The sequence below is a fragment of the Octodon degus genome, unplaced genomic scaffold (genome assembly GCF_000260255.1).
Source record: "Octodon degus isolate 3935 unplaced genomic scaffold, OctDeg1.0 scaffold00063, whole genome shotgun sequence".
NCBI classification, from domain to species: Eukaryota; Metazoa; Chordata; class Mammalia; order Rodentia; family Octodontidae; genus Octodon; species Octodon degus.
In genome coordinates this window covers 3,477,676-3,503,264 of record NW_004524639.1, presented here as the reverse complement: position 1 = coordinate 3,503,264, position 25,589 = coordinate 3,477,676, and the positions used below count along the sequence as shown (strand labels likewise).

The 25,589-nt window shown below is 41.0% G+C and overlaps 1 protein-coding gene across 2 annotated transcripts in view; it reads right to left on the bottom strand.

The window, feature by feature from the left end:
• Window positions 1–6,992: 6,992 nt before the first annotated feature.
• Window positions 6,993–25,589, bottom strand: part of Hs6st2 (heparan sulfate 6-O-sulfotransferase 2) — a 352,282-nt gene continuing 333,685 nt past the window's right edge. For both annotated transcript variants that reach the window (XM_004634487.2, XM_023718859.1), the window contains one exon: window positions 6,993–9,291. In XM_004634487.2, the coding sequence (XP_004634544.1) occupies window positions 8,406–9,291 (886 nt within the window). In that variant the 3' untranslated portion in view covers window positions 6,993–8,405. The remainder of the gene's footprint in view (window positions 9,292–25,589) is intronic.

The following is a 25,589-nucleotide window of genomic DNA, read 5'->3' as shown; positions in this document are numbered from 1 at the left end:
AAAAAAAAAAAAGAAAAGGAGCTTTGCCCTTCTACTTTTGTGTGAGTTTGAGTCTTCCTATAATCGAATGTTTTAAATAATAAACAAACTACATAGACTGAGTTCTGAATTTAAAACTAGCTTGGATTCTGAAGTCATGGGCAAGTTAATTAAGCTCTCCTGAGTCTCAGCATACTCCTCTGGAAGATGTGGGAAATAACTATTCCTCCTTCATAGGATGGCTATGGAGATTAGATGAGACCATGTAGCTAAAGGCCTTAGTACAGTATCTCAACCAGAATGCAATTTCAGTACATATTAGCTGCTGCCACTGCTGTTATCGTATGAAAGGCCAGAAGGACCAAGCACGCAGCCGTCATTTAATAGCTGGTGTGGATCATCAGGAGCAGTGGCAGTGACAGCATTGGGACTCATCAGGATGTACTGTTTCACTGAACTCCTATGTAGCTGGCATGCAGATAGATCTGGGTACCCAGGTCCCCTAGCTGAGTAAGGACCCTGCTTCCCTGCGTGGAGTGGAGCTGAGCTGACTGTCTCTAGCCCCGCAAGTTCAGAAGTTGCCATTCATGATTAGGACCACCTAAGCAGCCTCAAGCTGAAGTGTCAAACCCCTCCTCCATAGAGCTTCTGTGAGCAAGAGACAGCTGTTGATTTAAGCAGACAGCAGCTCAACCAGAAGGATTCATTCCTGGTGGCTTAGAGCAGGATTCTCCATCCTGGTACATGGACATGGTGGGAAGCACTTTCTTGACAAGAGTTCTCCAGCTGCCTTCTGAACTTCCTGCACCATGGGGTCTACGTCACAGCAAAGCGCTAAGTGCAGGTTGGGTATGTGAATGGGATACAGGACCAAAATCCAATTTCTAGAAGCTGTTCACTTGCTCATCAAGCCAGGCTCATTGTGCAAATGGCTCCAGACTCTGATGGGCTTGCTCCTAGAGCCCAGGGGCTGGTCTGGCTACAGAAGGGCAGGCAACCTATGGAAATCAAGCAAAAAAGGAGAATGGAGCTTCCACTGTGACCCAGTAATGTCCAGCCCTCCTGCAGAGTCCACTGGCTTGAACTATGTAATACTGGCTTCCTCTGATCTGTATGAACACATGGGGGTGGAGGGCTGTCACTGGCTCTGCTAGCTCTCTCTGATTGGCTGACCCTCGTGCCAGTGCTAATGGGAGTCCCTTCAAACTCTATTAAGATTGTTATCAGCCTATTTAAGATTTCATATAATCTGTTAGAGTTGATGACATCTGGTAAATCTACTCAAATTCATCTTGGAAGGTCCCTGCCTAGGACAAGGAACAAAGTACTTTCATGAGAGCACGGGTGTGAATTAAGTGATGTTGAGCCATGGGCCTGAGAAGAGATGGGACTAGGTTACAGATAGCTTTATGTACTGCACAGAGGAGCAGGGATGTGAGTCTGCCAACAGTGCAAAGCACCAAAGCTTGCTGAGGAGGGCAGCACTGCCATCAGGGCAGTAGCCATCCATCAACAGGAGACACAGATGCATGGGATCTCTCTGAAAACTCAGGGTCTCCCTTTACACTCCAGAGATTTGACTTCAGATCTTTGGCAATGGGACTCAGGAAATCTGCATTTTCAGTCGCGTTAGGGAGAATTCAAGGCCACGGGTCAATAGATTCAGTTTTGTTAACATAATTTTAGAGAAATCTTACTCACCTTGACTAGTCTTACCTACCTATTCAGTTCTGGGAAGCATAAATGTACACCTTTGATGAAATTCATGAAGTCTTTGCTATCTAATTTCAAGGGTCTTGGTGGACAAATGGTCCTCCTCTGTGTGGTTTCAGGGGCAGAAGACACCTTGAGACCTGAGAAAACCACATTCTTGGTGTTTTTGATGAATCCCCAGGAAAGTTGGTTAGGACTGACTGCATTTAGTGGCTAGGTCTATTCAAGCTGTAGTACAGCATGCTCTTGTGAGAATACAGTTTCACAAAGGTCCTCCTAAGTCACATGAAATCCAATAGCACATGTTTGAGACACAAAAGCAGTTTACCTTTTCTTAGCCCAGTTAGGCATTGTTAAGTCTTACCTATAATAGTGAAGTCACAAGATCTAACCAGACATCATGAGAATAGAATATATACAAGTCAGTGAGATTTGATGGGGATTATTGAACCATATCCTGTCCTTTAGGCAGTGAGGCTGAAATTTTAAAATTCAAATAGGATAGATGCAAGCATTCATTTTTTTTTTCTTTTTGAAAAAGTGAAATGAGCTAGCTAGATTCACAAGGCCTGTGTTTCCCTTTCCCTGAGGGCCCTTCGTGACTGGTAATCTAATAAACTAATATGTGCTAACTTTTAATGGGTTACTTTGCCTCCTCCCTCTTTGGTGGCATATATGCATTTTAATAGAGTCCTCTGATCATGCCACTTTCACTCAGAGTACAGGGATGGGATGGGGGAACTCCAGGCAGTCGGCAGGACCTGTAATGGTGGCAGCTGGACCTTTGGGACTCTTAGATCTCGTCTGGCAGACAGCACTGTGCTCTGATGATCCTAAGTGGAGATGTTGGTGGGGAAGGAAGGGGGTTGGAAGTGAGTCATCCCTCTGGCGTGTGACAAAGTAGGTCCCAAGTCAGCCCCAGCTACCACATGATGTACTTTGATTGCTGGAGAGAAGATCTGTGACTCACCTGACATTTTGTAGATTAGATCTTTCAGAATACTTCTGTCACTGGCTACATTCGCAAGTCAGGAGCAATCTTTAGGACAGCTATTTATACATTACGTGGTGTGACATTTGAAATCTATTTACTTTCTTTTTGGAGAAAGTCTTTCAAAAAGTTGCTCTCAGTAGGGTACATTTTACTTTTTGCTAATTTTCTTGCCAATATGTTCTCATTTTTACCTGAGTAGAGTCCATCCTTTCTGAGGACATGGGAATGCAGCAGACCTACAGCCTTCCTGCTAATAACAGTAAAAATGCTAATTGTTATACATGTAAGGTTTACTTCATCTCAGGTTGTAGGCTAAGGTGTTTTTTTTTAAACAAATATTAACTTGTTTACTTTTCACAATAAATATCTGACTTCATGAGTTTTATTTTCTCTATTTACTGGTGGGGAAGTTGAGACAGGAGGAGCTGAGTGATTTTTCCAAGGTCACGGAGCAAATGCTTGGTGGAACTGGGATTTAAATGTGGGTGGTTTGCATCTGGAGCCTAAGGTCTCAGCTGTAACACCAACAGGAGTCTGGCTGGAAGAATCGGGTCAACATGACACTCTATTCCTCTTTTGGAAGAAAAGCTATGATAAACTGTTGGGCTTTTGAAGAAAGGAAGTTGAGGGCTGGAGATGTAGCTCAGAAGTAGAGCATTTGCCTAGCTTATGAAAACTTTCAAGCTCCATCTAATACTGTAATCAATCAATCAAAATTGGAAAGAAAATTAAGTAAAAATGAAAACAATAGAATGATAAGAGAGAGAGCATTGAAGGTGATGTGCTGCAGACATATCCTAATAGAAAATTCAAAAACCTGAGGACAGTATGGTTTCATCTTTTCTATAAATATTATTTGTAGTTGTGTCTGCATGTGAGACACTTACTACATTTGTACATGACTAAGACAAGTAGTTATTTTGGGGAGACTGAAGTTATATAAGTAATTTCACTTTTTAAGTTATGTACCTATATAGTTGCAATTCTTAGAAAGATGTGAGTAAACCCACATGCACACCCAGGTACCTGCTAGATGGCAAGATTTGAGCCACCTGAAGATTATCGAAGTGTCTTTTTTTTATTTTAGGGAAAGGTCTACAGGGTGTTCAGGGTCTCACTACTAGATCAGACCCATAGTGATATGCCTGTTTATAGCCTCCCAAGAACTGGGATTACAGGCACCCAGTCTCAATTGCCGGCTCAGCGTGCGGGGGGAGGCATGGCAGTCCTGGGGATCGAACCCCTGCCCCTGTGCCTGCTTGCAGACACTTTAATCCACTGAGCTATTTGTCTGGCCCTTACTGAAGCTTTTGCCTGCACTGGCACAGCATTTGCCTTGACCTGCTCAATCCCAAGAGAGAAGTTCAGGTTTTCCTCACTCTCTGGCCTACTAGAGTGCCTTTCACGGAGCAAGTACGTCCTACATGCACTTTGTGGCACTGTGATCTTGGGACGCATGTTTTCTCAATCACATCTCTGTGTTCTGAAATTCTAAGAAACTGCTAAGTTTTCAAAATTTTGCAAATTTTGTTGGGCCTTCTAGTTCTGGAACTGACCAATCTTATCTCCAAAAGCCAAGAAAAGAAATGTTTTAGGGGTTTCCAGTCATGGGATCCCTGTTTCAATTATGCCTGCCGGTGTAGCTTGAGAGCAGCCAGAAAAAATATGCAAAGAACTAGGCAGTGAGATGTGCTGATAATGCTCTATTTACAGAAAAAGCAAGAAGGGGTATTGGCTCCAGGGCAGTTGTGCTTGGACCCCTGTTTAGCCTTGTAAACTGAGAAACAGCAATATACTTCATTTTCAGGATAATCATTCCCTGACCTTTTCAGGGCTTTGCACGCTTGTGAATATCTGAGTGTTACTTTTTTTAAAAAAAAATGTATTTGGTACCGGGTCTCACTATGCAGCTTGGACTCTTAGTGATTCTCCTGTTTCAGCTGCCCTAGAGCTGGGATTACATGCGTGAGCCACCATGCCCAGTTTTAGTGGTTCGCTCAGCCCACCTGGGAACAGGGCCGGCATGGCATGCAGTGCCAGAGATCGAACCCCAGGCCCTGAGCTTGTCTAAGCAGGCACTTAGTTCACTGAGCTGTCTCGCTGGCCCTACTTTGGTATTTTTAAGATGTAGTCCAAATTCTTTTGACATTCAAAACTGTGATGCTTTTTTCTTCTCATCATATAAAAGAGTAGGATTTCAAGTTCCAAGGGTTTATGTTGGGAGTCAATATATCCTGTATTTCTTGTTAGAATTTTCTATGTATAATGCAGTTTTTGTTTGCTGAATTTAATTCCTAACAAGGGCAGGAAAGAAGGGAGTCCTAGCCAAATACAAATGGGCACCACCATGCTGAAAGAATTCCCTTGTCTCCCACTACTCAACTTTCAAGTGTCACAAATGCTCTTTAGGATAATTCTAGAAAGTGCCAAGAGTGCTCTGTTCTCTGAGGGTATCTGTCCTCCTTCAGGGAAAAGCAGACCAAAGTCTACTTCCTGAATATTTCAAGTTATTGACTCCCATGTTCCTAATTAAGGTTCCTCTCAAGGGGTCATGGAACTTTGAAACAATAGAGATCTTTAGCTACCCAGTGATGTGTGTGTGTGTGTGTGTGTGTGTGTGTGTGTGTGTCTCTGCTGGAGGGGGGGGAGAGGATAGGTAGCAAATGAATCCAGGGACCCACACATACTAAACATGTACTCTATCACTAAGTACATCCCAGTGCAGTTATTGTTCAATCAGTAGTTGAAGAGCAAAGCCTAAGTATAGTTTATATATAACTATAGTGAGGATACTTATATTTCATACCCCAGTTTGTAGTGTTCTTTCCTCTAATTCCTTGGAGATCATTCAAAAAATCTTGTTTTTAAATATGTCCTTATAAAGTTAATTACTTAAACACAGATCGATGGCCAGACTAATAGGCTAAAAACATATAAAACACATAAGACAATTATAATTAATCAAGGCATACTTTTACATACATGGTCTGTACTGTGTTATAATGAATTTTTCTCCTCCCTCCCTTGCTCTCTTATTGTGAACCTAAAGTCTTTATGGAAGGAAGTAAGCACAAACCAGGCCTGTACATGGTCTTAATCACAACAGCTTGGAAAATGCATACACAGAATATGAGTAGAACACATTGGGTTCAGGACTGTAAAAGCCAAAACTTTCATGTATATCTTTACCCTCTACCTTGTGGACAGAAGGGACAGACAGGAAATTAAGAGTGCTATTCTTCCATTCTGCACATCTTAAGTATGGAAGTATCTACTTGAATAACTTTTAAATTATAGCATGTGCACAGTTCATTTTTACAGTAATCCTTGTCTCTTATAGACAATTTTCTTTTCTTCAAAACATGGACTCCCAGAAGGAAGCACCCTAAATCAAAGCATTTGAATACGAGGGAGTAGAATGAGCCTTCCCATTCTCACACCTGGCCTAGAGTGTCAGAATGTCTTGTGGCAACAAAGTTTGAAATCATAAAATGATTCACAGACTGTAATTTAAACTTTATTTCATATTTATTGTTAAATTACACAAAAATCAGTGAATGACCTGTAAAGCTACACCACTGGACAGACGTTTACAGTTGAAATCATGGGATTTCCATGTTCATGACAAAAATGTATATTCATAACACCCCCTATGTACAATAGTCAGTATAAACAGAGAAAATGCACTTAATCTCCGCAAACCATGCACACCACAGCAATAACACAGATTTTTTTTTCTGTAACAACGTTTTTCCACTGGCTCAGGCCTCCTCCTGCTTTCCAAAACTATCTGTCCATTTTAAGAGGAAACATTTTCAATTAATAATAACAAAATTAAATACCATAGTGGCCTACAGAATACTTTAAAAACACAATGTGCACAAAATAGTTTCACTCTAAAACACTTTGACATCAAGGGGTGTGTGTGTGTGTGTGTGTGTGTGTGTGTGTGTATGTATGTGTGTATTTCCTTCCAGTTTCTTAGGTCTCAGAATTCCCAGCAATACTATCAGAGAAAACAAAAGCAAAAGCTAGACATACTGATACAGGCTCAGAGTCAAGAAAATCCATTTTAAGAACAAATACTCAGCAGCTTGCTGAGCCTGTGGGTATATCATTACTGATGAAACTAGTTCATGCATGTGAGCAGACTGTACAAGATATTACTTTATGGTCACAGTATTCAGCATGTTACTTCTCAAAACATAAATGTCATTTCCAGTCACTCTGGTTGACTGGCGGTTGGAAAGGTTGTGTAAGTTCTTTTGAAAATGTAGCAAAATCCATATACCATGGGAACTGCCCAGACTTCTTTGACTGCGCTCAATTTATACTTGATATCATGAAAGTCCTTTTACCTAGGCTTCCACTAGCAAATTTCCCTTCTCAAAGTGTGTGCTTCTGATACTTTACTGCAGAATGTCTGACTGCAAATCTTTATTTTTGTGTTATTTCACAAACAAAAACCTTGTAGAAGGGTTAACCCAAAGTATCAAAGTGTCAAGAAACCTTCTAGTGATACTGAGGAACTCTGACCATACTAGTACATGTTCTAGCAATTTTTTTCTTTGCTCTTGTAATTGTCTACAAATTTTTCAACACACACGAAAAAGAACCAATGGGCCAGAAAAAGCTAGCTAAACTGGAAACATTACAAGAAAGATGTACAAAAAGTAGATAACAGTTCACACTCAGGTTTGATTCTACCTGATCAAGAATAGCTTCAGCAATATTTGCAGACACATTCTGTTGAATAGTTTCTTGATAGGGACCTCACTACACAAACATTGATAAGACAATTCTATATAAAGGAAGTCCTGACTTTAATCCAAGATTATACACCACAAGAAATTCAGCAACACACCATTTCAAGGATGAATATTCTAGACATTTGGAATGAGCATAACTCGAAGAAGCCTTAAAGTGAATGAGAAGCAGCGCCAAAAAGATTCCAGAATTGTTGAAATTACAGTGCCTGAAAGCATCTGAAAATTAGATCTTAACATTGGTATTCCTTTGGAAAAAATATGATTTGTTTAGCATGAGTTAGACCCTGTTTAAAACCTTTAAACAGTAGAAGGTAGAAAAAGTTTAAAATTTTTAAAGATCTCTTAAATTACAAGATATGAGCCCTGTTCTGCTTCAAAGGCAAATATTTTTACATAAAATCACCCATGTTTGAGAGAGGAATTATTTCCTTTCTATGGTTGGGCAACTGTATCAGCAATTGGTATTATGTTTAAATAGATCCCTTGTGAACAACAGAGGAAAATAAAAGAGTTTGCATTTCACTTGATGTTTATGCTGTGTTTAGCCAGGGGAAAAAGTTTGCTTCCAAGATCGGTTTTAACAGTGTGATGCACATCTCTTAAAATCCAGCTCTTATCCATAAGCTAAATGGTCACATTTTATGTTTCCATTCCTAATTTAAGAACTTCTTAAAATAGCTAAACAGCAATTTCTGGTGAGTCTGGTTTGACTTTTGGATTTCATAAATAGTCCAACCAAAAAAAAAAAGACAATTTAATTATATATGGAGATCTGTTTCACCCACGCACAGTATAACATTTCATTGAAAGGCAACTGTAAAGGCAACATCTAAGCTTTTCCTAACTTCCAAAATTACGGAAGCAGATGTGCTGGAACATTTTAATCTTTTAAGATATGCCATGTTTGGGTGGCGCTTTGGGAGAAGAAGGCATGGGCCTCGTGGAGCCGCTTAACGCCATTTCTCTACGCTGCCTATGTAGTCATTGGTACCATTGCTGCTGGTGCTCTCGTTAGGCTTGTGGCCTGGCTTCTGTTTCTGGTTGGACCGGTTTTCCTTCTGGCTCAAATTCTGACTCGAGTTCTGAGTCAGATTTTGAATCAGATTCTGAGTCACATTCTGATTTGCATTGGGACTTGGGTTCTGACTCTGATTCTGACTTGGATTCTGGCTCTGGCTCTGGCTCTGGCTCTGGAAATGGGTCTGAAGGAACCTTCCCTTCAGAAATTTGCGTTGCTCCTGACGCTTCCGCCTGGCCTCCTGATGCTCTTTCTGCCTCATAAACTGATACCTTTGCAAAAAGAGATCTTTTGCATAGGTGTACAACTCCATATCCAGAAAATTCAGTCCCTCAATACGCTTTTGGATATCCTCATTGATCTCTACACTAGAGGCTCTAGTAGTATTGTATTGGGTAAACGGCGAGATAAAGTTCATGTTGAAGGTCTTCTCAAACAGGTATTGGGTCTTCCGCTGAAACTCAGTGAGGCCGAAGAAAGCCATATGCTTCAGGTTGGACTTGGCGCTTTCCAGAAGAACCTTGTTTCTTTGCTTTTCGGGCATCACAGAGAGGTTGTAGCAGCCTACGAGGGTCAGGTCGGAGAGCATGCGCACCTGGCGGTTATTGGCCAGATTATAGGGGCACTCCATGAACTCTTTCAGGGGGCAACCAGACCAGTCATCACCACTATAGCAGCTTGGCAGCTCCTCTGATGTTGGGGGCCTTCCATCACACACGTGCAGAGATGCTTTCCAGGTTGCCCCTCTCTGGACATGCCTCCACTCACTCAAATACCGAGACACTGGGTCTCGGAGGATGGTGATGTAATGGAAATTCCTGCGGATAAAGCACAGAGACCACGAGTCAGAGATGTGGGTTTCAGTGTGGAGTCAAGAAGGTACATGACATATGTGATGTTTGATGGTCAATAAAGAAGGCTAAGGGAAAATGACAAGGATCTGGTGACATTTGTCATGTGAATTGTGTTCCAGTCCCCTCTACATTCCATTAGCCTGAACAGATAGCTAAGTCTTCCACCCAACATGCTGACACTGTAGATAAAATAGGTAAACAAAAAGCAGTTTATAGACTCAAGACACTGGCCTTGTCATTCTTCACTCCTATTTTTCCTCCACCTGTTTTTTCTCCCTCTCCAACCAATGGCAAAATCCTCCCATTTGACGTCAGTGGCTCAGAAGGCAGCCATTTTATTTCACATCCTCCACTATAAACTTCCATTAACTGATCCTAAAATGGAGGCTCCATGAAAGACAACAATTTATTGATATGAAGTGAAGAAGTGATCAATGAGCTCAAATTCTAATCCATCTTGTTAAATATAAACAAGTATTTCCCAGAATCCATTCTAATCTGAAAATGTCCTTTAAAAAATTTGCACTGAAGCAGTACCCGATATGATACTCTTGATTTAGGTTGTTGTCACAATACCGTGGACCATACCTTATGGAATTGGAATGTAGAGATAGGCAGAGCAGCCCAGGGCTTCCAGAAATAAACATTGTGGTTAATCACACACTGAAATAAACATGGTAGCTGCCAATGGTACATACATAGACAACTACCTTTAGTCCCCCCTTTGCTCCCTTGGCAGTATTCCCAGACCAGGAAAGTTAAGTCTATTGGCTCCAAAATAGCCATTTTCTTTACCCACTGAAATGGATGTGAGTAACTATGGAGGCTTTGTTGTTGTGCTTATCTTTTCTTTTGATCTACAAATAGATAAAGTTCTTTGCTCAAATAGCAGACTAACAAACATTCAAGCCACACAGTCACATACCTGCACCCATACATAGTGATGTACACACATACCAAACCCCCCCAAAATGTCAAGGTCTATGATCTTGGATACTATATGAGGAAAAAGAGCCTCTGGTTGTGCTTTTCATGAAAAATGAATTTGCATTCTTCTTTCAGAAGATGAAGGATGAGGTCACTGAAGAACATATTGTGAAAGGAAAATAGTAATAGACACTGAATGTTGGCATTGCCTTCCTCAAGGAAAGCAGGAGGATGACTTTGGTTTTTGTGAAGTTTATCCATTCCCACCTGAGGAGAAACTGCCTAGTTCTCTATATGCACATAGGAAACCAGAGGGAACCCTCTTAGCCACCAGGCTGACTGAATGTTCCTTGTGGAAATTTCCTCCAATTTTGGGGGTCTACAAAAACTCAAGCTTCTTGGGATCTATCTTATATACCTCTAACCCTGCACGGCATTTCTTCTACCTGGCATAGACTTCCTTCTTTGACTAGAGAAATTTACCCATCCTTTCTTTCTTTCTTTTATTTTTTCTTTCTTTCTTTTTTTTGTGCCTGGGATCAAACTTAGGATCTTGCACTTGCCAGGCTTATTTTACTAGTTTAAGCCTAATATCTCCCTAACCCATCCTTCAAGTTTCAGTCCAAGTCCCATGTCTCCTTTAAGAAAAATCCCTTTCCCTATTGCCGTCATCATTTTTTCCTCCATTGTCATAGTGCTTCCCTGCATAGTCTTTGCTAAAATGCTTTCCTGTAGGACTGGCAATGTCAGAAGCTGTTGAGTTGAGGCTTTTACAGCTCAGCATATTAATATGGCTTTACTTTTTATACCTCATTTTTATACTTTTCTGCTGGATGATATGAAGACAACAATATGCAATGTATTAATTACTGAAACTATCCTACTAATTAATTTTGAAACTGTCTCATTGCTATTTGTTTCTCAATAAAATTAATAATAAAAAAACACAGACCTCAAAGAATTTCCAAAGTTCCAGGAAATGTAAATTCAATAAAAATCATTTAATGTCAGATGCAATGTAATATTCTGTACTATATCTTGGAAATCTTGGAACTCAAGAAGGACATTGGTGGAATAACTAGTAAATTGTTAGTAATAAAAAAACAAACAAACAAAAAATAATACGCTTTCCCTACTGAGTTACTATTACTTACCTGCAATTCCTCTTAAACTCTTTTCTAGAGCAAGGGCTTCATCCTATATTTCTACAACCTTCTTCCCATTGATTCCAGAGTACACCTTTACCTTCATACCTAGCACACCACACCATCTTAGAGACTCCGTTAACTTCTTATTAAACTATTCTTGGGAAGAGGAAGGAGAGAGATCAGGACATATATCAAGACATAAAATACCTCTGGCTGATAACCCAAGTACATTGCAAAAAATAACAGGAAGACGATATTTTTTAAAAAAACTTTTATACATTTTTCTGGAATAAACAAACATTTGGCACAGAAGAATCTGGGAGACAGGATGTAGGGGGGCAAGAGCACCTTCATTTATCTCTGTACTTCTCTTAGGACTTGACATTTCTGGTGTTACTAAAATTCAACTCTGTGAAGAGCCCTTGCTAAAGAGCAGCAGCTTTTGTTCCCCTGTAGCTTTTTCCAATGAAGATGGCTACTGTACACAGGCACTCTCTGTTCCCACTCCTAATTTTGGGACTCATTTCTTCATTCATTTATTCTGCACATATTTATCAAGCATTTATGCTAGGCCAGAGAAAACATTTTAGTGGCAATTAGTCTAATTATTTGGGGGAAAGGAAGTTATTTAATCTAGTGACACATCTGGATTAACCTTTTAACCAGGTTTTCCAGGCATGCATTATAATGGGAGGCTGCTGGGTGACTGAAACTTCCATAATGGAGTCACCTTCATGCTTCGCTGTGGGCCTTCTGCCCTAATTTATTTTACTGATTTAAGCCTACAGTGACATCTTCTGGTACAGCTTAGGATACTGCAGTGCAAGTCTGAGGATCTCTTTTCTCAAACTTCGTCCTTGTCTTTCAGAATAGACAGATCCTAACCATGTTAGGAGTGTATTATCCAATCTACCTTCAACCTTAAGGCTGCCAAGTGGCCATAGGAGGCAATGACAGCTCAATACAGGCAGTCACACACACACACACACACACACACACACACACACACACACAGCCTTGGTGACAAGAGCCACCTAACCCCAGCTGACAATACCCCTGGAGATTCCATTAGCTATAACAGCCACTTTCTTCTAGGGAAAATAGTCTCAGAGGCCCAGACTGCCTTAAGTGAGAGCCCTGGATGCTGCTGGAAAACGCAAGTCCATGGGGAAAAGGAGGATGTGCAGAGGGGAAGGTCTGCAGTCTCCAGGGCTTTCGGGAATGACATGGGTATTCTGGAATGACAGAAGTAGGGATAACACCTTGAAGTGTTGTTAGATTTAGGACCCAGGTTACTCCTTACTCTGAAGATAGAGGATTGCAAGGAAATATTAGAAGAGTACAAGATGTGGAATCCCACCATGATGAGAGGATGGGTGGATCCAGGGGCACCAGCCACAGAAACACAGGCATTCACTTCCAGGTCAGGCCAGGCTGGCACAGATTATGATTCGCTGCCCTTCAGCCTCTACTGTGGGGTTGCCAGTATTAAAACATGCCTAAGACATGACAAACTAAGGTAAGTGGTGAGAGAGAATGCACAAGCCATGACTAGCGCACATTCAGAGCGTGAGGAAAACCCCTCACTCAGGCCTTTCACATAGCCCAAGCCTAAAGATGGCAAAAAGAGAGAAAAGTGTATGAGGCAGAAGCAGCAGCATAAGCCAAGGCACTGAGACACTCGCCGCTCCATTTTATTTTATTTTTTATTTATTTATTTTTGGCAGAACCAGGGATTGAACTCAGGTCCTTGCACTTGCCAGGCAAGTACTTATTCCACTGAGCCATCTCCCCACTCCACCACTCCATTTTAAATATGGAGACAATGACATTAAGGATATCTTAGTGAGTTGCATAGTGCCACATGGTCAAGAGCCTCCCTTGTGCAAGGCCTCTAAGGCCACCTTAAAATATTTATATACATGTGTCAAATTATCACAGTATGCCCCATAAATACATATAATTACACAGCATATATCAATTAAAATGGAATTTAAAATGAATTAATCATGCCCAAAAGAGAAACTTCTACAGGGCTTGGGGCAGAGGAGAAGCTCAATGGGGAAAGGCCCAACATACAATGTGCTGAGATAGAATTAAGGACATTAATTAAGAGGCTACTGCAGAAGACGAAGCAAAGACAGGACATGGGGCAGACTAGCGAAATATTTAGGAGGTAGAAGGAACCAGATTTAGTCACAAAATGGACAGGGAAGGGTGAAGCGCATGATACTTCCAAGGTTTCTGGAGGAAGGTTCGACGTGCCTGTAGGACTTCAAAGTGGAAAGCTGGAGGGGCTCTCCAAGAGGAGATAGAGAGGAAGATAAAGAGCGGCCAGCAAAAGCCGGCAGTTCCAGACCGCGGGGGCCTACTTAGGGATCTGTTTTGAACTCTCCTTATGTGGCTTTGGAATCTGGAGATAACACTGCCACTTCCCTGGGCTTTCTCCTTTACGCTGAGGATGACTTTCAGCCATTTTGTACACTGCTCCAAGGTCGCTCGCTTGCTCCTGTTTGCCTCCACAGAAACCCATTTTCCTGGAATTTAGCCGCCCAGGTATGATCTGATACGTACTAGCAGGGACAGTCTCTCATCTGCTCCATCTTGACACCATTCCTCCCTAGCTGGCCTCAGGTTCTATGGACCTCCTGGGCAGCCACACTATACCACTGATGTCCAGGGAAAGAAATGGTTTTATTCTTTCACTTATATAGAATTCTGAAACCCAGTCTACATCAACCTGAATTGATGAAGTTTATTTGTGGCCCTGCCATTTTTTCATTGTTAGAGGAACTATGAGCCTGTGACAGTGCATTTGGATGCCAATTATAACCCTTAATATCTTCACCATGATTTTTCGTCCGGTTAGAAATTCCTATATCCAGGCTTTGATCGACACAGAATAAGATGCAGCCAAGAGCAGATCCATGGTAGTTGCTAGAAGTCTCCCTTCAGGTTGACATAAACCTGGAATATGCTGTGGAATGGACTGATTTAATTTTAAATGAGCAAGGCAAGTGAAACCCCAAGAAAATCACATAGATGCTATTTCAGTTAGTAGGGATTGGACAGGATTACCTTGTGACACCTCAGTAACTAGGTTTCACACTTCATAGTGGGAGTCAGGTCTCTCTGTCAGATACGTGGGTTAATTTAATGACTGATTCTTCAATGTATCTGCACTCCCCTGGTCCCTATATGGGCAGAACACAGTGAACGATTTGCCCCCTCTGTAGCAGAGCAATTTTCCGTGAGGCCTTGGACTGACCCAGTTTTTCCTGCTTTTTTGCTGGCAGCTGTTAAGAATAACTGTAGAATATGTCCAGGGAAAGGGAGCAATTGCTTGATAAGCCAGAGCCTTGGCACTATTCTTCCAGAACATCGAACTTGGGAGAGGGTGTCTAACATCTGGAGCTGGAGAGCAACTGCCCGAGACTGCCTAGGCTTTATTTCTCTGTTCCCAAGGAGCACGGTGTCCATCCAAGCTTCTCCCAGTGAATTGTACTACCCAGGGTTGCCTTTTGGAGTCTTCTGCTGTGGGGTTTGTGGCCTCCACACAGCTGGACTCTATCTACCTCAGGCACTTTCTTGAGCTTTGGGGGAACAGCTCACATTGGACAGGAGGCTGCTTTTCTCCCTGGATGTCTGTCTGGAAACACTGGATTCTCTTCATGTACCTTGGGGCACGTTTGTGACTCATGGGGCTCACCTAAGTTGGCCCATCTACAAGGCCAGGTCAACCCTTCAGGGAGATCTCTTTTACTCTTTATAGATGACTTGGCCAAGTACTTCAAAACTACTCAATAATTATCTCCTCCATGAAGCCATCCTCTACTTTCCTCGGTAAAATAAACTCTCATTTCTCTTTACCTACTACCTTGGTATTCTCCTATTGTAAAATTTATCATAATATGTTATTGTTGCCTAATGATTCTGACACTTCCCTGTAGGTCTTTCAGTCTGGAACAGGGACTTTGCATCATTTATCATTGTAAGTTTCTCTTGGCTTGACCCCTTGTCTAGCATAAAGTAAGACATTAATAAAGATTATTTAGGGCCTGCCAAACAGCTCAGTGGATTAAATCACCTGCAAGCAGGCACAGGGACAAGAGGTTCAATACCTAGGCCTGCCATGTAGGCCCCGCCCCCGGGGCATGCTAAGCTGGCAATTGAGAGTGGGCGTGGTGGTGCGTGCCTGTAATTCTAGCACTTGGGAGGTTGTAAACAGGAGGATCACTGTGAGTCCAATCTAGTAGTGAGACCCTGAACACCCTGTAGACCCTTCCCTAAAATACAAAAACAAAACAAACAAACAAACAAACAAACAAAGGATTACTTAATGAATGCAAACAGAGTTTAAGATGGGCAATAGAAAAATGCTTATGTTATTTTTTTTGGGGGGGTTATAAATTTATTTTTTAAAAGAAACAATTCAAATATGAAAGAGCTCCTGATAGGCCTGCTTTATGGTCAAGTTTGGAAATGCAGTTGGAAATATTTTATACACTCTTTCATTGAAATATCAACATTCTCTATGTATTTCTGCATGCTTATGTTATTTTTTGATAAGGAAAAGCCACTAGATGTCACTACAAAGTAACAGTTGTACTATTTTATTCCTTTAATGAAACATTTTACGGAGACTCAGGTCTTTTTTTTAGCAATCATACCTTTTGGTGCAGAAGCCCAGTTTAAAAGAAGGCTGAAAAGTTTAAGGGTATTAAAACTAAGTCAGTGGATAAATATGAGAACCATATTTTTCATCCTTACTTTAACAGACTATTTGGAGAGCAGTGCCTGAGTTCTAAATCACAGAAGTGTAGTCCTATCAGAGCAAGAGGACATCTCAGAGGCAGAAAATCACCCTTGAGCACAGTACAAGGTCAGACACAGCACTTCGGAGATGTGGAAATTGTGATGTGGAGGGAGAGGGCAGGATTTCCCAACTAGTTGCAAGTTGCCAATAGCCCTCTTTGAGACTCAGTCTAACTTCAAGGAGTATTTTGGGGCTCAAGGTGGATATTTTTAGTAGAGCCTCTTTTCATGTCTGTTAATTACTTAGGATGACACACTCAACCAAGTTCCAAAGAACGCAGTAATGCTCTGAAAGGGAAAACATCAGGCTGCCAAGAGAGGGGCACTTCCTCATGCCAGTTGCATAGCAAGGAGCTGGGGGCACTTTGTGCCTGGCATTTACACACTAATTCTCAACAACCTTGCAAATCATGTTTTGCTTCCATCCTGACAATAAAGAAAGTGAGATGCAGGGGAAATGATTTAACCGAGGGCCATGTCTCAAGTTAAAATAAGGGTGTTCAGCTTGGAATCCTTTTCTCCCTGAATCCAGAGACCATAGTCTTCCTACCAGTCTGGGACGTAAGCCCAGCACTTCTGGCTGTAAGAACATATTAAAGGTATGGTTTAGAATTGTGGTCCCACTCAGGTCAACAACTTCTGACACTGCCAGTCAAGCAGAAGACCCAATACTATTTTGGATTACTGGACTCTTTTAGAATATTTTTCTGAGTTAACACACCTATAATATTCAAATAATGGAACTAAACAAAAAAGGGAATACAGATGAATGTCCATTTTGTATCTGTGTATTCAAAATGGTTAGGATAGATACATAATTACATTCTTTTAATATATAGAGGGATTTGGTGTAATGGTGTTTATAAATAGGATATCATGTCTGCATCTTGTACAGCAAATAACCACTAGGAAGAGTATACAATGTGTTAATTATAGGAACTGTCCTATGAATTTGATTTGAAACTCTCATTGCTATTTGTTTCTCAATAAAATTGTGGGGGAAAAAGTACTGGTGAGGGATGGCTCTAAAACATTTAAAAGTCTCTCTACTTCTAGGCTGGAACTGACTGGAACTGGCTATAGAACTGAGCTCAATGATAGCAGTGGAAATGATAACATTCCAGAAAAGCTGAGATCAGGAGACAGTATAAAACCATTAGAGATAAATTGAATGTAATGATTGTAATTATCACCAGAATTCAAGTTATCCAATGCTGAAACCTAGAGGACTACGACACATAGTAGGAGGACTTGATTTTTCTTGAGATACATACTTCAAATACAAGAAATGGATGGATAGAAATTTATACACATTGCCCCGGTAAAATGTTCAGATACTTTTATAGTTTTCACATCTTAGACAGTTTTTAGTTTCAGAGGTCATAATTATCCTTGAAATGCAATACTATGTGTATATTAACCTGACTGTCCTAGTTCTTCATCCAAAGAAATTTACTGAACTTATATTGAGCTGTAGGGGACTCAGGTCAACAATTTCTGACATTGTCAGTCAAGCAGAAGACCCAATACTATTATGGGCTATTGGACTCTTTTAGAATATTTTGCTGAGTTTACACACCTATAATATTCAAATGACGGAACTAAACAAAAAAGGGGATACAGATGTATGTCCATTTTGCATCTGTGTATTCAAAGTGGTTAGGATAGATATATAGTTACATTCTCTTAATGAATAGAATGATTTGTTCTAATGGTGTTTATAAATAGGATATCATGTCTGCATCTTGTACAGCAAATAACCACTAGGAAGAATGTATGCAATGTGTTTATTATTGGAACTGTCCTACCAATTTGATTTGAAACTGTCTCATTGCTATTTGTTTCTCAATAAAATTATGGAAAAAAAACAAAAAACAAAACAAAAAAAAAAAGAATTGTGGTCCCAGAACCAGCAACACCAACATCATTTAAAAACTTGTTAGATATGGACAATCCTGGGTCTATCTATGGAACCAGAAACTCAGGCACCAGGGCACTTGGCACTCTGTGTTTTAGCCAACAGTATTAAGAATTATGATATGTACATGCACAGATACACACACACACACACACACACACACACACACACACACAAATTTCTTTTTTTTTTAGAAACAGGGTCTCACCATGTAGTCCAGGCTGGCCTGGTACTCCACTATATAGCCCAGGCTGGTGTCGAACTTACTACAATCCTCCTGTCTCTACCTTTTTCTGAGTGCTAGGATTACAAATGTGCACCACTCTACCCTGCTGAGAACCATTGTATACACATGTGGCTTCAGAGATCTGAAGCTTCTTAGAGAACCTAGAGGCACCCAAACTAAGTGAACCCCAAAGAGCTGGCCCAAATGCCTCCTCATACTTCTAGGAGAAACACTGGGGATCCGCCGCCTGGCTAGGGCAAGCCCAGGGACCTTAGCCTGAACAAAGTTCTGAGGATCCTGCTTTAAATATTTGCTTTCCTTTGAGCACTGTGATTCACAAAAGGCCATGTTAAGGTTCTCCCTGCACTACTCAAAGGGGAATAAATATCAAAACCATTTTTTTGATGGAAGAAGGCCAGCAGACTCACAGTGGTTAAGGTCATAGGAATGATCAATAAAAAGTTAATTTAAGAAAGGAAACAAATTCCTAATCCAAATCAATAGGAGTAAACATTTTATTATACCTGTAGCTTAGTTTGTACGTTTTTTAAAGTTCAGCCTGCACACATGCATCATGTTCTTGGTGTAATGATGAGTTGTAGAAAAATAAGAACTTTGGTTGGCAGTCCGAGGTAAACTGCAGATGGTGGGGGTTATGTAGGATATGAAGTCATTATTTCTGCAGGACTGGTATCTGCCTTCAGCCAATAATGTCTAAACCAACTGTATAGGCCTTCCTGTTGCATGCAAATAACTCAACCAAAACAAGAAAGAGGGCCTTCTAATCAAACAACATTAATATGTGAACACAGATTAAGTGAAAGCATAGTTAACTGAATCTAAGGCAAACATGCCTTTAATGGCACCAGATCCCTCCAGCCCTGGAGCTGCTGTTTTAACTGATTTTATTGCAGGGAACATATACTGGCAATCCTCAAAGAGGAGTTCCATATATACTGTGATCGGCAGTAGTGGCAGCTGCATAAAAGAAGCGGAGGACTTCTCAAGAGGACTGCCTTGAAGTGGGTACACACTCATTTAGGCATGTGGTTTTTAGTGTATTTGGCACAACAGTCTTGTGACTTAGTGGTCATACATTAGTTTGTCTCTCACTCTCTTTCTTTTCTCTTTCTTTCTTTCTTTCTTTCTTTCTTTCTTTCTTTCTTTCTTTCTTTCTTTCTTTCTTTCTTTCTTTCTTTTTTTTTCCAGAACCAGGGATTGAACTCAGGCCCTTGCACTTGCTAGGGAAGCGCTTATTCCACTGAACCATCTCCCCAGCCCCTCATGCATTAGTGAGAAGGGTGTGCTATCACAGGGGTGGATGGTAGGCTCCATAGAGCAGTGATAATCATGACTTCACTGACTGTTCTTTTGGCATCGGAACGACCTAAATGTTCAGAATACTGAACTTCTCCTCTGCCCCTCCGGGTTAATGGTATGAGTTCATGACTCTGCTTCCCTGGGAAACTCAGGAGCGATAGAAAGCAGGGCTAATGCTCAGTAGCCCACTGATCTACAGGACAACTGAGGTTTTACTGGCTCATTCAAGAGACCAACTCCCCTCCTGAGGAGCGCACTACTATTCCAGGCAGGGCACCTATTGGACAGCAAAGCAACTCTCACTTCCTGAGGGTCTTGTACTCACCAAACAAGCTACAGTCACATGCTGCATACTTGTCAAATATATGGAAAACATACACAATGGTCCTATAGATATAAGATAGCCTAGGTGTGTAGTAGACTATACTGGGGAGCTTTCTGCAGGTACTCTGGTGTTTGGTCAACATGTTGTCTAGTGGCGTGGATCTCAAGACACCTCCCAGTCTTTCAGAGATGTGTGACTATATGCAGTTCTCTTGCTGAGACTTTCTGCCATTCTTTTCACCTCAAAGGATCTCTTCTGCATATATAAGGCAATTTTCATTTTTTTTTTGGCAGTACTGGGGAGTTGAACTCAGCACCTTCACCCTGAGCTACATCCCCAGCCTGTTTTCATGTTTTGCAAATTTTTAGGAAGGATCTCATTAAGTTGCTAAATTGCCCAAGCTGGACTCAAGACTTGCAGTCCTTCTGCCTCAGCCTCCTAGAGTGCTAGAATCACAGGAAATGTGCTACCACGCCCAGCCACAAGAGTAACATCTTAAAGTTTTTCTCCCTCTGGTTAGCTCAAAGTTTAACTACCTGTGTGGGCTGCTGGGGACACCTGGTGAAGCACAAATAAGCCAAATCAGGAAAATAATGGTGCTTTTATTCCTTCATGAAAACAAAGTCTTCTCTTGTCTCTAAATTCAAATTCAAGGTAGAATTTGGATAAGTACTCACATAAGCAGTCATGGTGATATTTGCTTCTTTTTTAAAAAAAAAAAATCACTGTCCTCTTTCCCAAAGCCCAGTATGTTCCAAAGTACATAAAATCTAAGGGCTTCTGCAAACACTGAAAAAGCTGAGCTCTCTAACAAGATGTGCAATGCCAAGCTTTATGCCCCATCGTCACCACCCTTTACCCAGAATCGACCCACCAGCGTGGCATCATGAAACGCTTGTGCTTCTCATGCTTCTCTCCTCGCATGCTCGCATTCTGAACTTATTTTGTGAGGCTTGGTTCATTGATCCTTGAAGGTGTTTTTCAGGTGGAAGGACCTTTAGAGAAACCTCCCTTTAGTGTGCAGATGATGGAGCCTGCTCCCAGGAAGGGATATAATATGTCCAAGTCACATTGAGATCACTTTTGTCACTGATGAACAAAATGGGCCTTGCAGACTTCTCCAGGGACTCCTCCCTATGTGCCATTCCCTGTCACACTGCTGTCCTCTGAGGGGGCCCTCTGGAACAGCCAGGGAGAGGTGTTGGCAGTCTTCATTCCTGCAACACTGAAACAAGAGTAGGCCAGGAGGAGAGGGTGAGGGCTAGGAAGTGCCAAACCCCAGGGATGGGGGCAACTCAAGAAGATTGGAGGTGTCCCCACTGGCTGCAGTGATAACGGCTTGTTCTGTTGCTGCTTGGAGTAGCTGGGGTAATAGGTGTGAGCCACTGCACCCAGCTTCCTAGTGCCTCTTGGGAACCTGTGGTTTCTGCCCTACCTTTTCATTGGCTGTGAAACACTCCGTGATCCAGGTTACTACCAGAAAGTAATAAAATGCATACTTTTAAAACATTCAACTATAGAATTTGTATGCGCAAGGAGCAGGCATGGTGTCTTTACTCTGGAGGTGAGACCCTTGGTCCTGGATTGAAAACAGCTGCTGAATGGATTTTTAAAAAATCTTTAATTATTTATTTTTATTTTTTAAAATTAATTTTATTGGGGCTGGAGAGATGGCTCAGTGGTCTAAAGCACCTACTTAGAACAAGCTTAGCAAAGCATCAGGACCACGGTTCAATCCCCCAGCACCACATGCCAGCCAGCCCGCCCCCTGGTGGGCTGAGCTGGCCACACACACATACCACTCTCTCTCTCTCTCTCTCTCTCTCTCAAATAAATAAAAAAAATTAAAAAAAATTAATTTTATTGAGAAAGAAATAGCAATGAGATAGTTTCACAACAGTTTAGTAGGACAGTTACAATAATTAATACATTACATATTGTTATCTTTGTATTAGTTATTCATAGTACAAGATGGACTATTTTGGATTATTTTGCTCAATTCACGCACCTACAATATTTCAATGGCAATAGACTACCCATCTCTGACAAAACTAAACAAGGGTGATATCAATGAAGGACCACCAGTTTGTAGTTAAAAAAATATGTCTGCATATACAAAATAGGATATATATACAACTACTTTCTCTTAGTTCAATGCCAAGAAAGATTTGTACTCATAGTTTGAATTCCTGATCAACGAATCAAATTTCAGTGACCTAGAGTGGCCATAACTAGAGCTGTAGACACAATGAGGAAGCCGTAAGTAAATGGACACCTGCTTGCAAAGAAATAAGAATTGCTTGGAGAGACAAGAGGTGGGGGTGGAGGTAAAGGCAGAAGATACAGTAATGAAGTGTAAACTGCGCCACCTAGAGGGCAAGTACAAAATGAGTCAGGTAGTTTTCTGAGTGCTATGGTCAGCAAGGAAAGCTTCTGGGAGGAGGAATGGGTGTTATCTGATCAGGTGTATGCAGTCATGGTTGTGCAGGCAGGGGCACTCTGACAACAGAGGGGACAGTAACAAATGTCATGACTACATAGGTGCCAGCCATTTTCTTGTGGCCTTTTCAATAAATGCCAAGTCCCTCATTTCAGGCACTGTGCATGTAAGGAAGAAGGCATGTGTCCTAGAGCTGTGCTGTCCAGCACGGTGGCCACCAGCCAAGGGCAGCTAGTGAGCACTTGAAGTGTGGCTGGGCCCAACCGAGAAGTGCTTTTTTGGCATATCTTTGCTGTACATAATATTTGCATTTCTCAGATAAATTGGTATGGTTATATCATATCTTCATTATTTTCAGTCCTCTGACCCCACTCTTCCCTGGAGAAGCGCTTTAATTATTCTTAAGCATACTAAAATTTCTAAGACATGGAAATAAGATAGCTCATTAATTATTTGTCCTGATTACATGTTAAAATGATAGTGTTTGGGGGTATACTGGTTAAATGTAATATTATAAAAATTAATTTCTTCTGTATCTTTTCATTTTTCAATGTAGGCAACAGGAGATGTAAAATTACCTACACAACTTGTTTTGCATTTCTGTTGGAACCAGAATGCCTGGGTTTATATTTCAACCCTAGCTGGAATACTAGCTGTATTATACTGGACAAATACCTTAACCTCTCTGTGTTTCTGTTTCCCCACTTAGAATGTGGGAAAAATCAAAGATCTTTAGAAAGATAAAAGGAGGTACTATAAAAAAGGTTATTGGTCTGTAATTTGTCAATCATTCATGGACCAACACCTGACCCAGCACTTGTCTTTTTGTCTATCATTTCTTCACTCCTTGTGCCATTTCTCCCTGTGATACACTGAGAGACCAAAGGAGTCTGATCAGCACAGTGGATACAGCTGGCCCTTTGGATGTAGCAGCAGGGTTGGAGAGGGGCAAGCTTCTCACTTACTCTATTCTAAATGATTGTAATTGAGAGTTCCTGAGTCCCAGCCACCATTCCTAACTCTTAATACTGCCGGGGAGAATTGGTAGGCCTAGCCCAGATCCTCACCATAGCTGTAGTTCTTCTGGGTCTTGGCCCCTCATACTCACAAGGAAGACTTCCAGGGGGACCTGGTGGGCTTCACCTGTTCTCCCCAACTATTGCTGGAGCTCAGCTAAGCCCTGACCACCATTGTCCAAGAAGATTGCCCTGAGACTTGAAAACAGGTGCCTGGAAGACTACCACACGGATCTTCAGGAGCCTTGGTGAGCCCTACCCTTCACTGACCCACCATCAAGAGAGCCTGGCACAACTTTGGTCTGCACTCATCACCACTGCATCCTTCTGAGCTTCGGCTTGCCCCTCCCCCCACTGAGGTGGAAGCCACATTGAACTCCACACAGTGGGAGTTTTGGTGAAACTACCCTGCCCTCCCACTATCCTGAGAGCCTTGTTCACCCACACCCCCAACCCCCTACCATTGCTGCAGAGTCATGGAGAAGATTGGGTGCTTCAAAACTGACAAAAGGAAGGAACAAAAGGCAATCTCAGACTTCTAGCCCACCCAAAACAAGTCCAGAAGACAAGGTCATAGATGAATTTGGGAAGCCACACACCTAAGATTTCTGAGATGATAGCAACTGAAGTAAAGAAACAACACCATCAGTTTATAGAGGAAATCAGATCAGAAATAATCTCTCAGGTAAAAAAGGAAATGAGAACAATCATGAAAGAATTGTTTATTATATCTAATAAGGACACAAATAAAAAGAAGGAAATAAGAAAGTGATGAAAACATTGAATCAACAATAGAGGAAAGCACTAGAATGCATGAAACAGATTGAAACAGATACTGAGGACATTAAGAATTCCACTGAAAGTTGAATGAAATAGAAGATAGAATTTCAGACCTTGAAGATAGCATGGCAGCCAGTGAACATGAAAAGAAACACCTCTTAAAAATAAAAAGCAACCATGAAACAACAGCCCAACATTTGCATGATTCAAAGAGAAATAATATAAGACTAATAGGTATCAGTGAAACAGCGGGAGTTAACACAAATGACATTAAATAGTGTTTGCAGAAGCAGTAGCAGAAAATTTCCCAAGCATGAGAAAAGAATCTGACACACAGCTAAGTAAGGAAGATAGAACTCCAGCTAGCTACAATTGAAATAAATCTTTACCCAGACACATAATAATCAAGATCCCAGAAAATGAGTGAAAGAACAGGATATTAAAAGCTGTTAGAAGAAACAGATCACCTATAATGAAAAGCCCATCAGAATCATGGCAAATTTCTCAACACAGACTATCAAATCAAGAAGAGCTTGAGGTGAGATATTTCATGTCCTGAAAGAAAACAGCTTCCAACCTACACTGATGTACCTTGAAAAACTATTTACCAAATTTAATGGAGAGGCAAGATACTTCCATGACAAACAACAACTGAAGAAATTCAGGATAACCATACCAACCCTACAAAGAATACTGACAGATACTTTAGAAAGAGACAAAGAAGACCAAAGCTTCAAGAACAACAATAGATGAGAACTATCAAGCAAAGCAAGTAACTAAGCAGGGGGAAAAAGTAGGGATTTACAATAGGAAAACAACATGACAAAGATAAGCTAATACATATCAATTATATCCATCAATGTAAATGGGTTGAATTCACCAATCAAAAGAAGCAGACTGGCAGAGTGGATCAAGAAACAAAATCCAACAATATGCGGTATAGAAGAAACACATTTAACTCCAAAAGAAATTAATAGACTGAATGCCAAAGGATAGAAACTCCATGTGACAAGAACCCAGGAAAAAGCACAGGTAGCTATTCTGGTTTCTGAGGATATCAGCTTCAAACCAAGCGTGACTGAAAGAGATAAAGTCACTACATACTTGTTGGGTGAAAATGGCAAGAAAAAGAGATAGTAATTATAAATATATATTTATAATTGTATATTTGGGAGCACTCAAATATATAGGACAAATTTTAATAGACATGAAAAATCAGATGAGCAATAAGATAATTGTATTAGGGGATTTAACACCCTATTGACACAAAGAGATAGGTCAATGAGACAAAAAATAAGCAAACAAATAACAGAACTAAACCAAACTTAGTGAAAGAATGGATTTAGC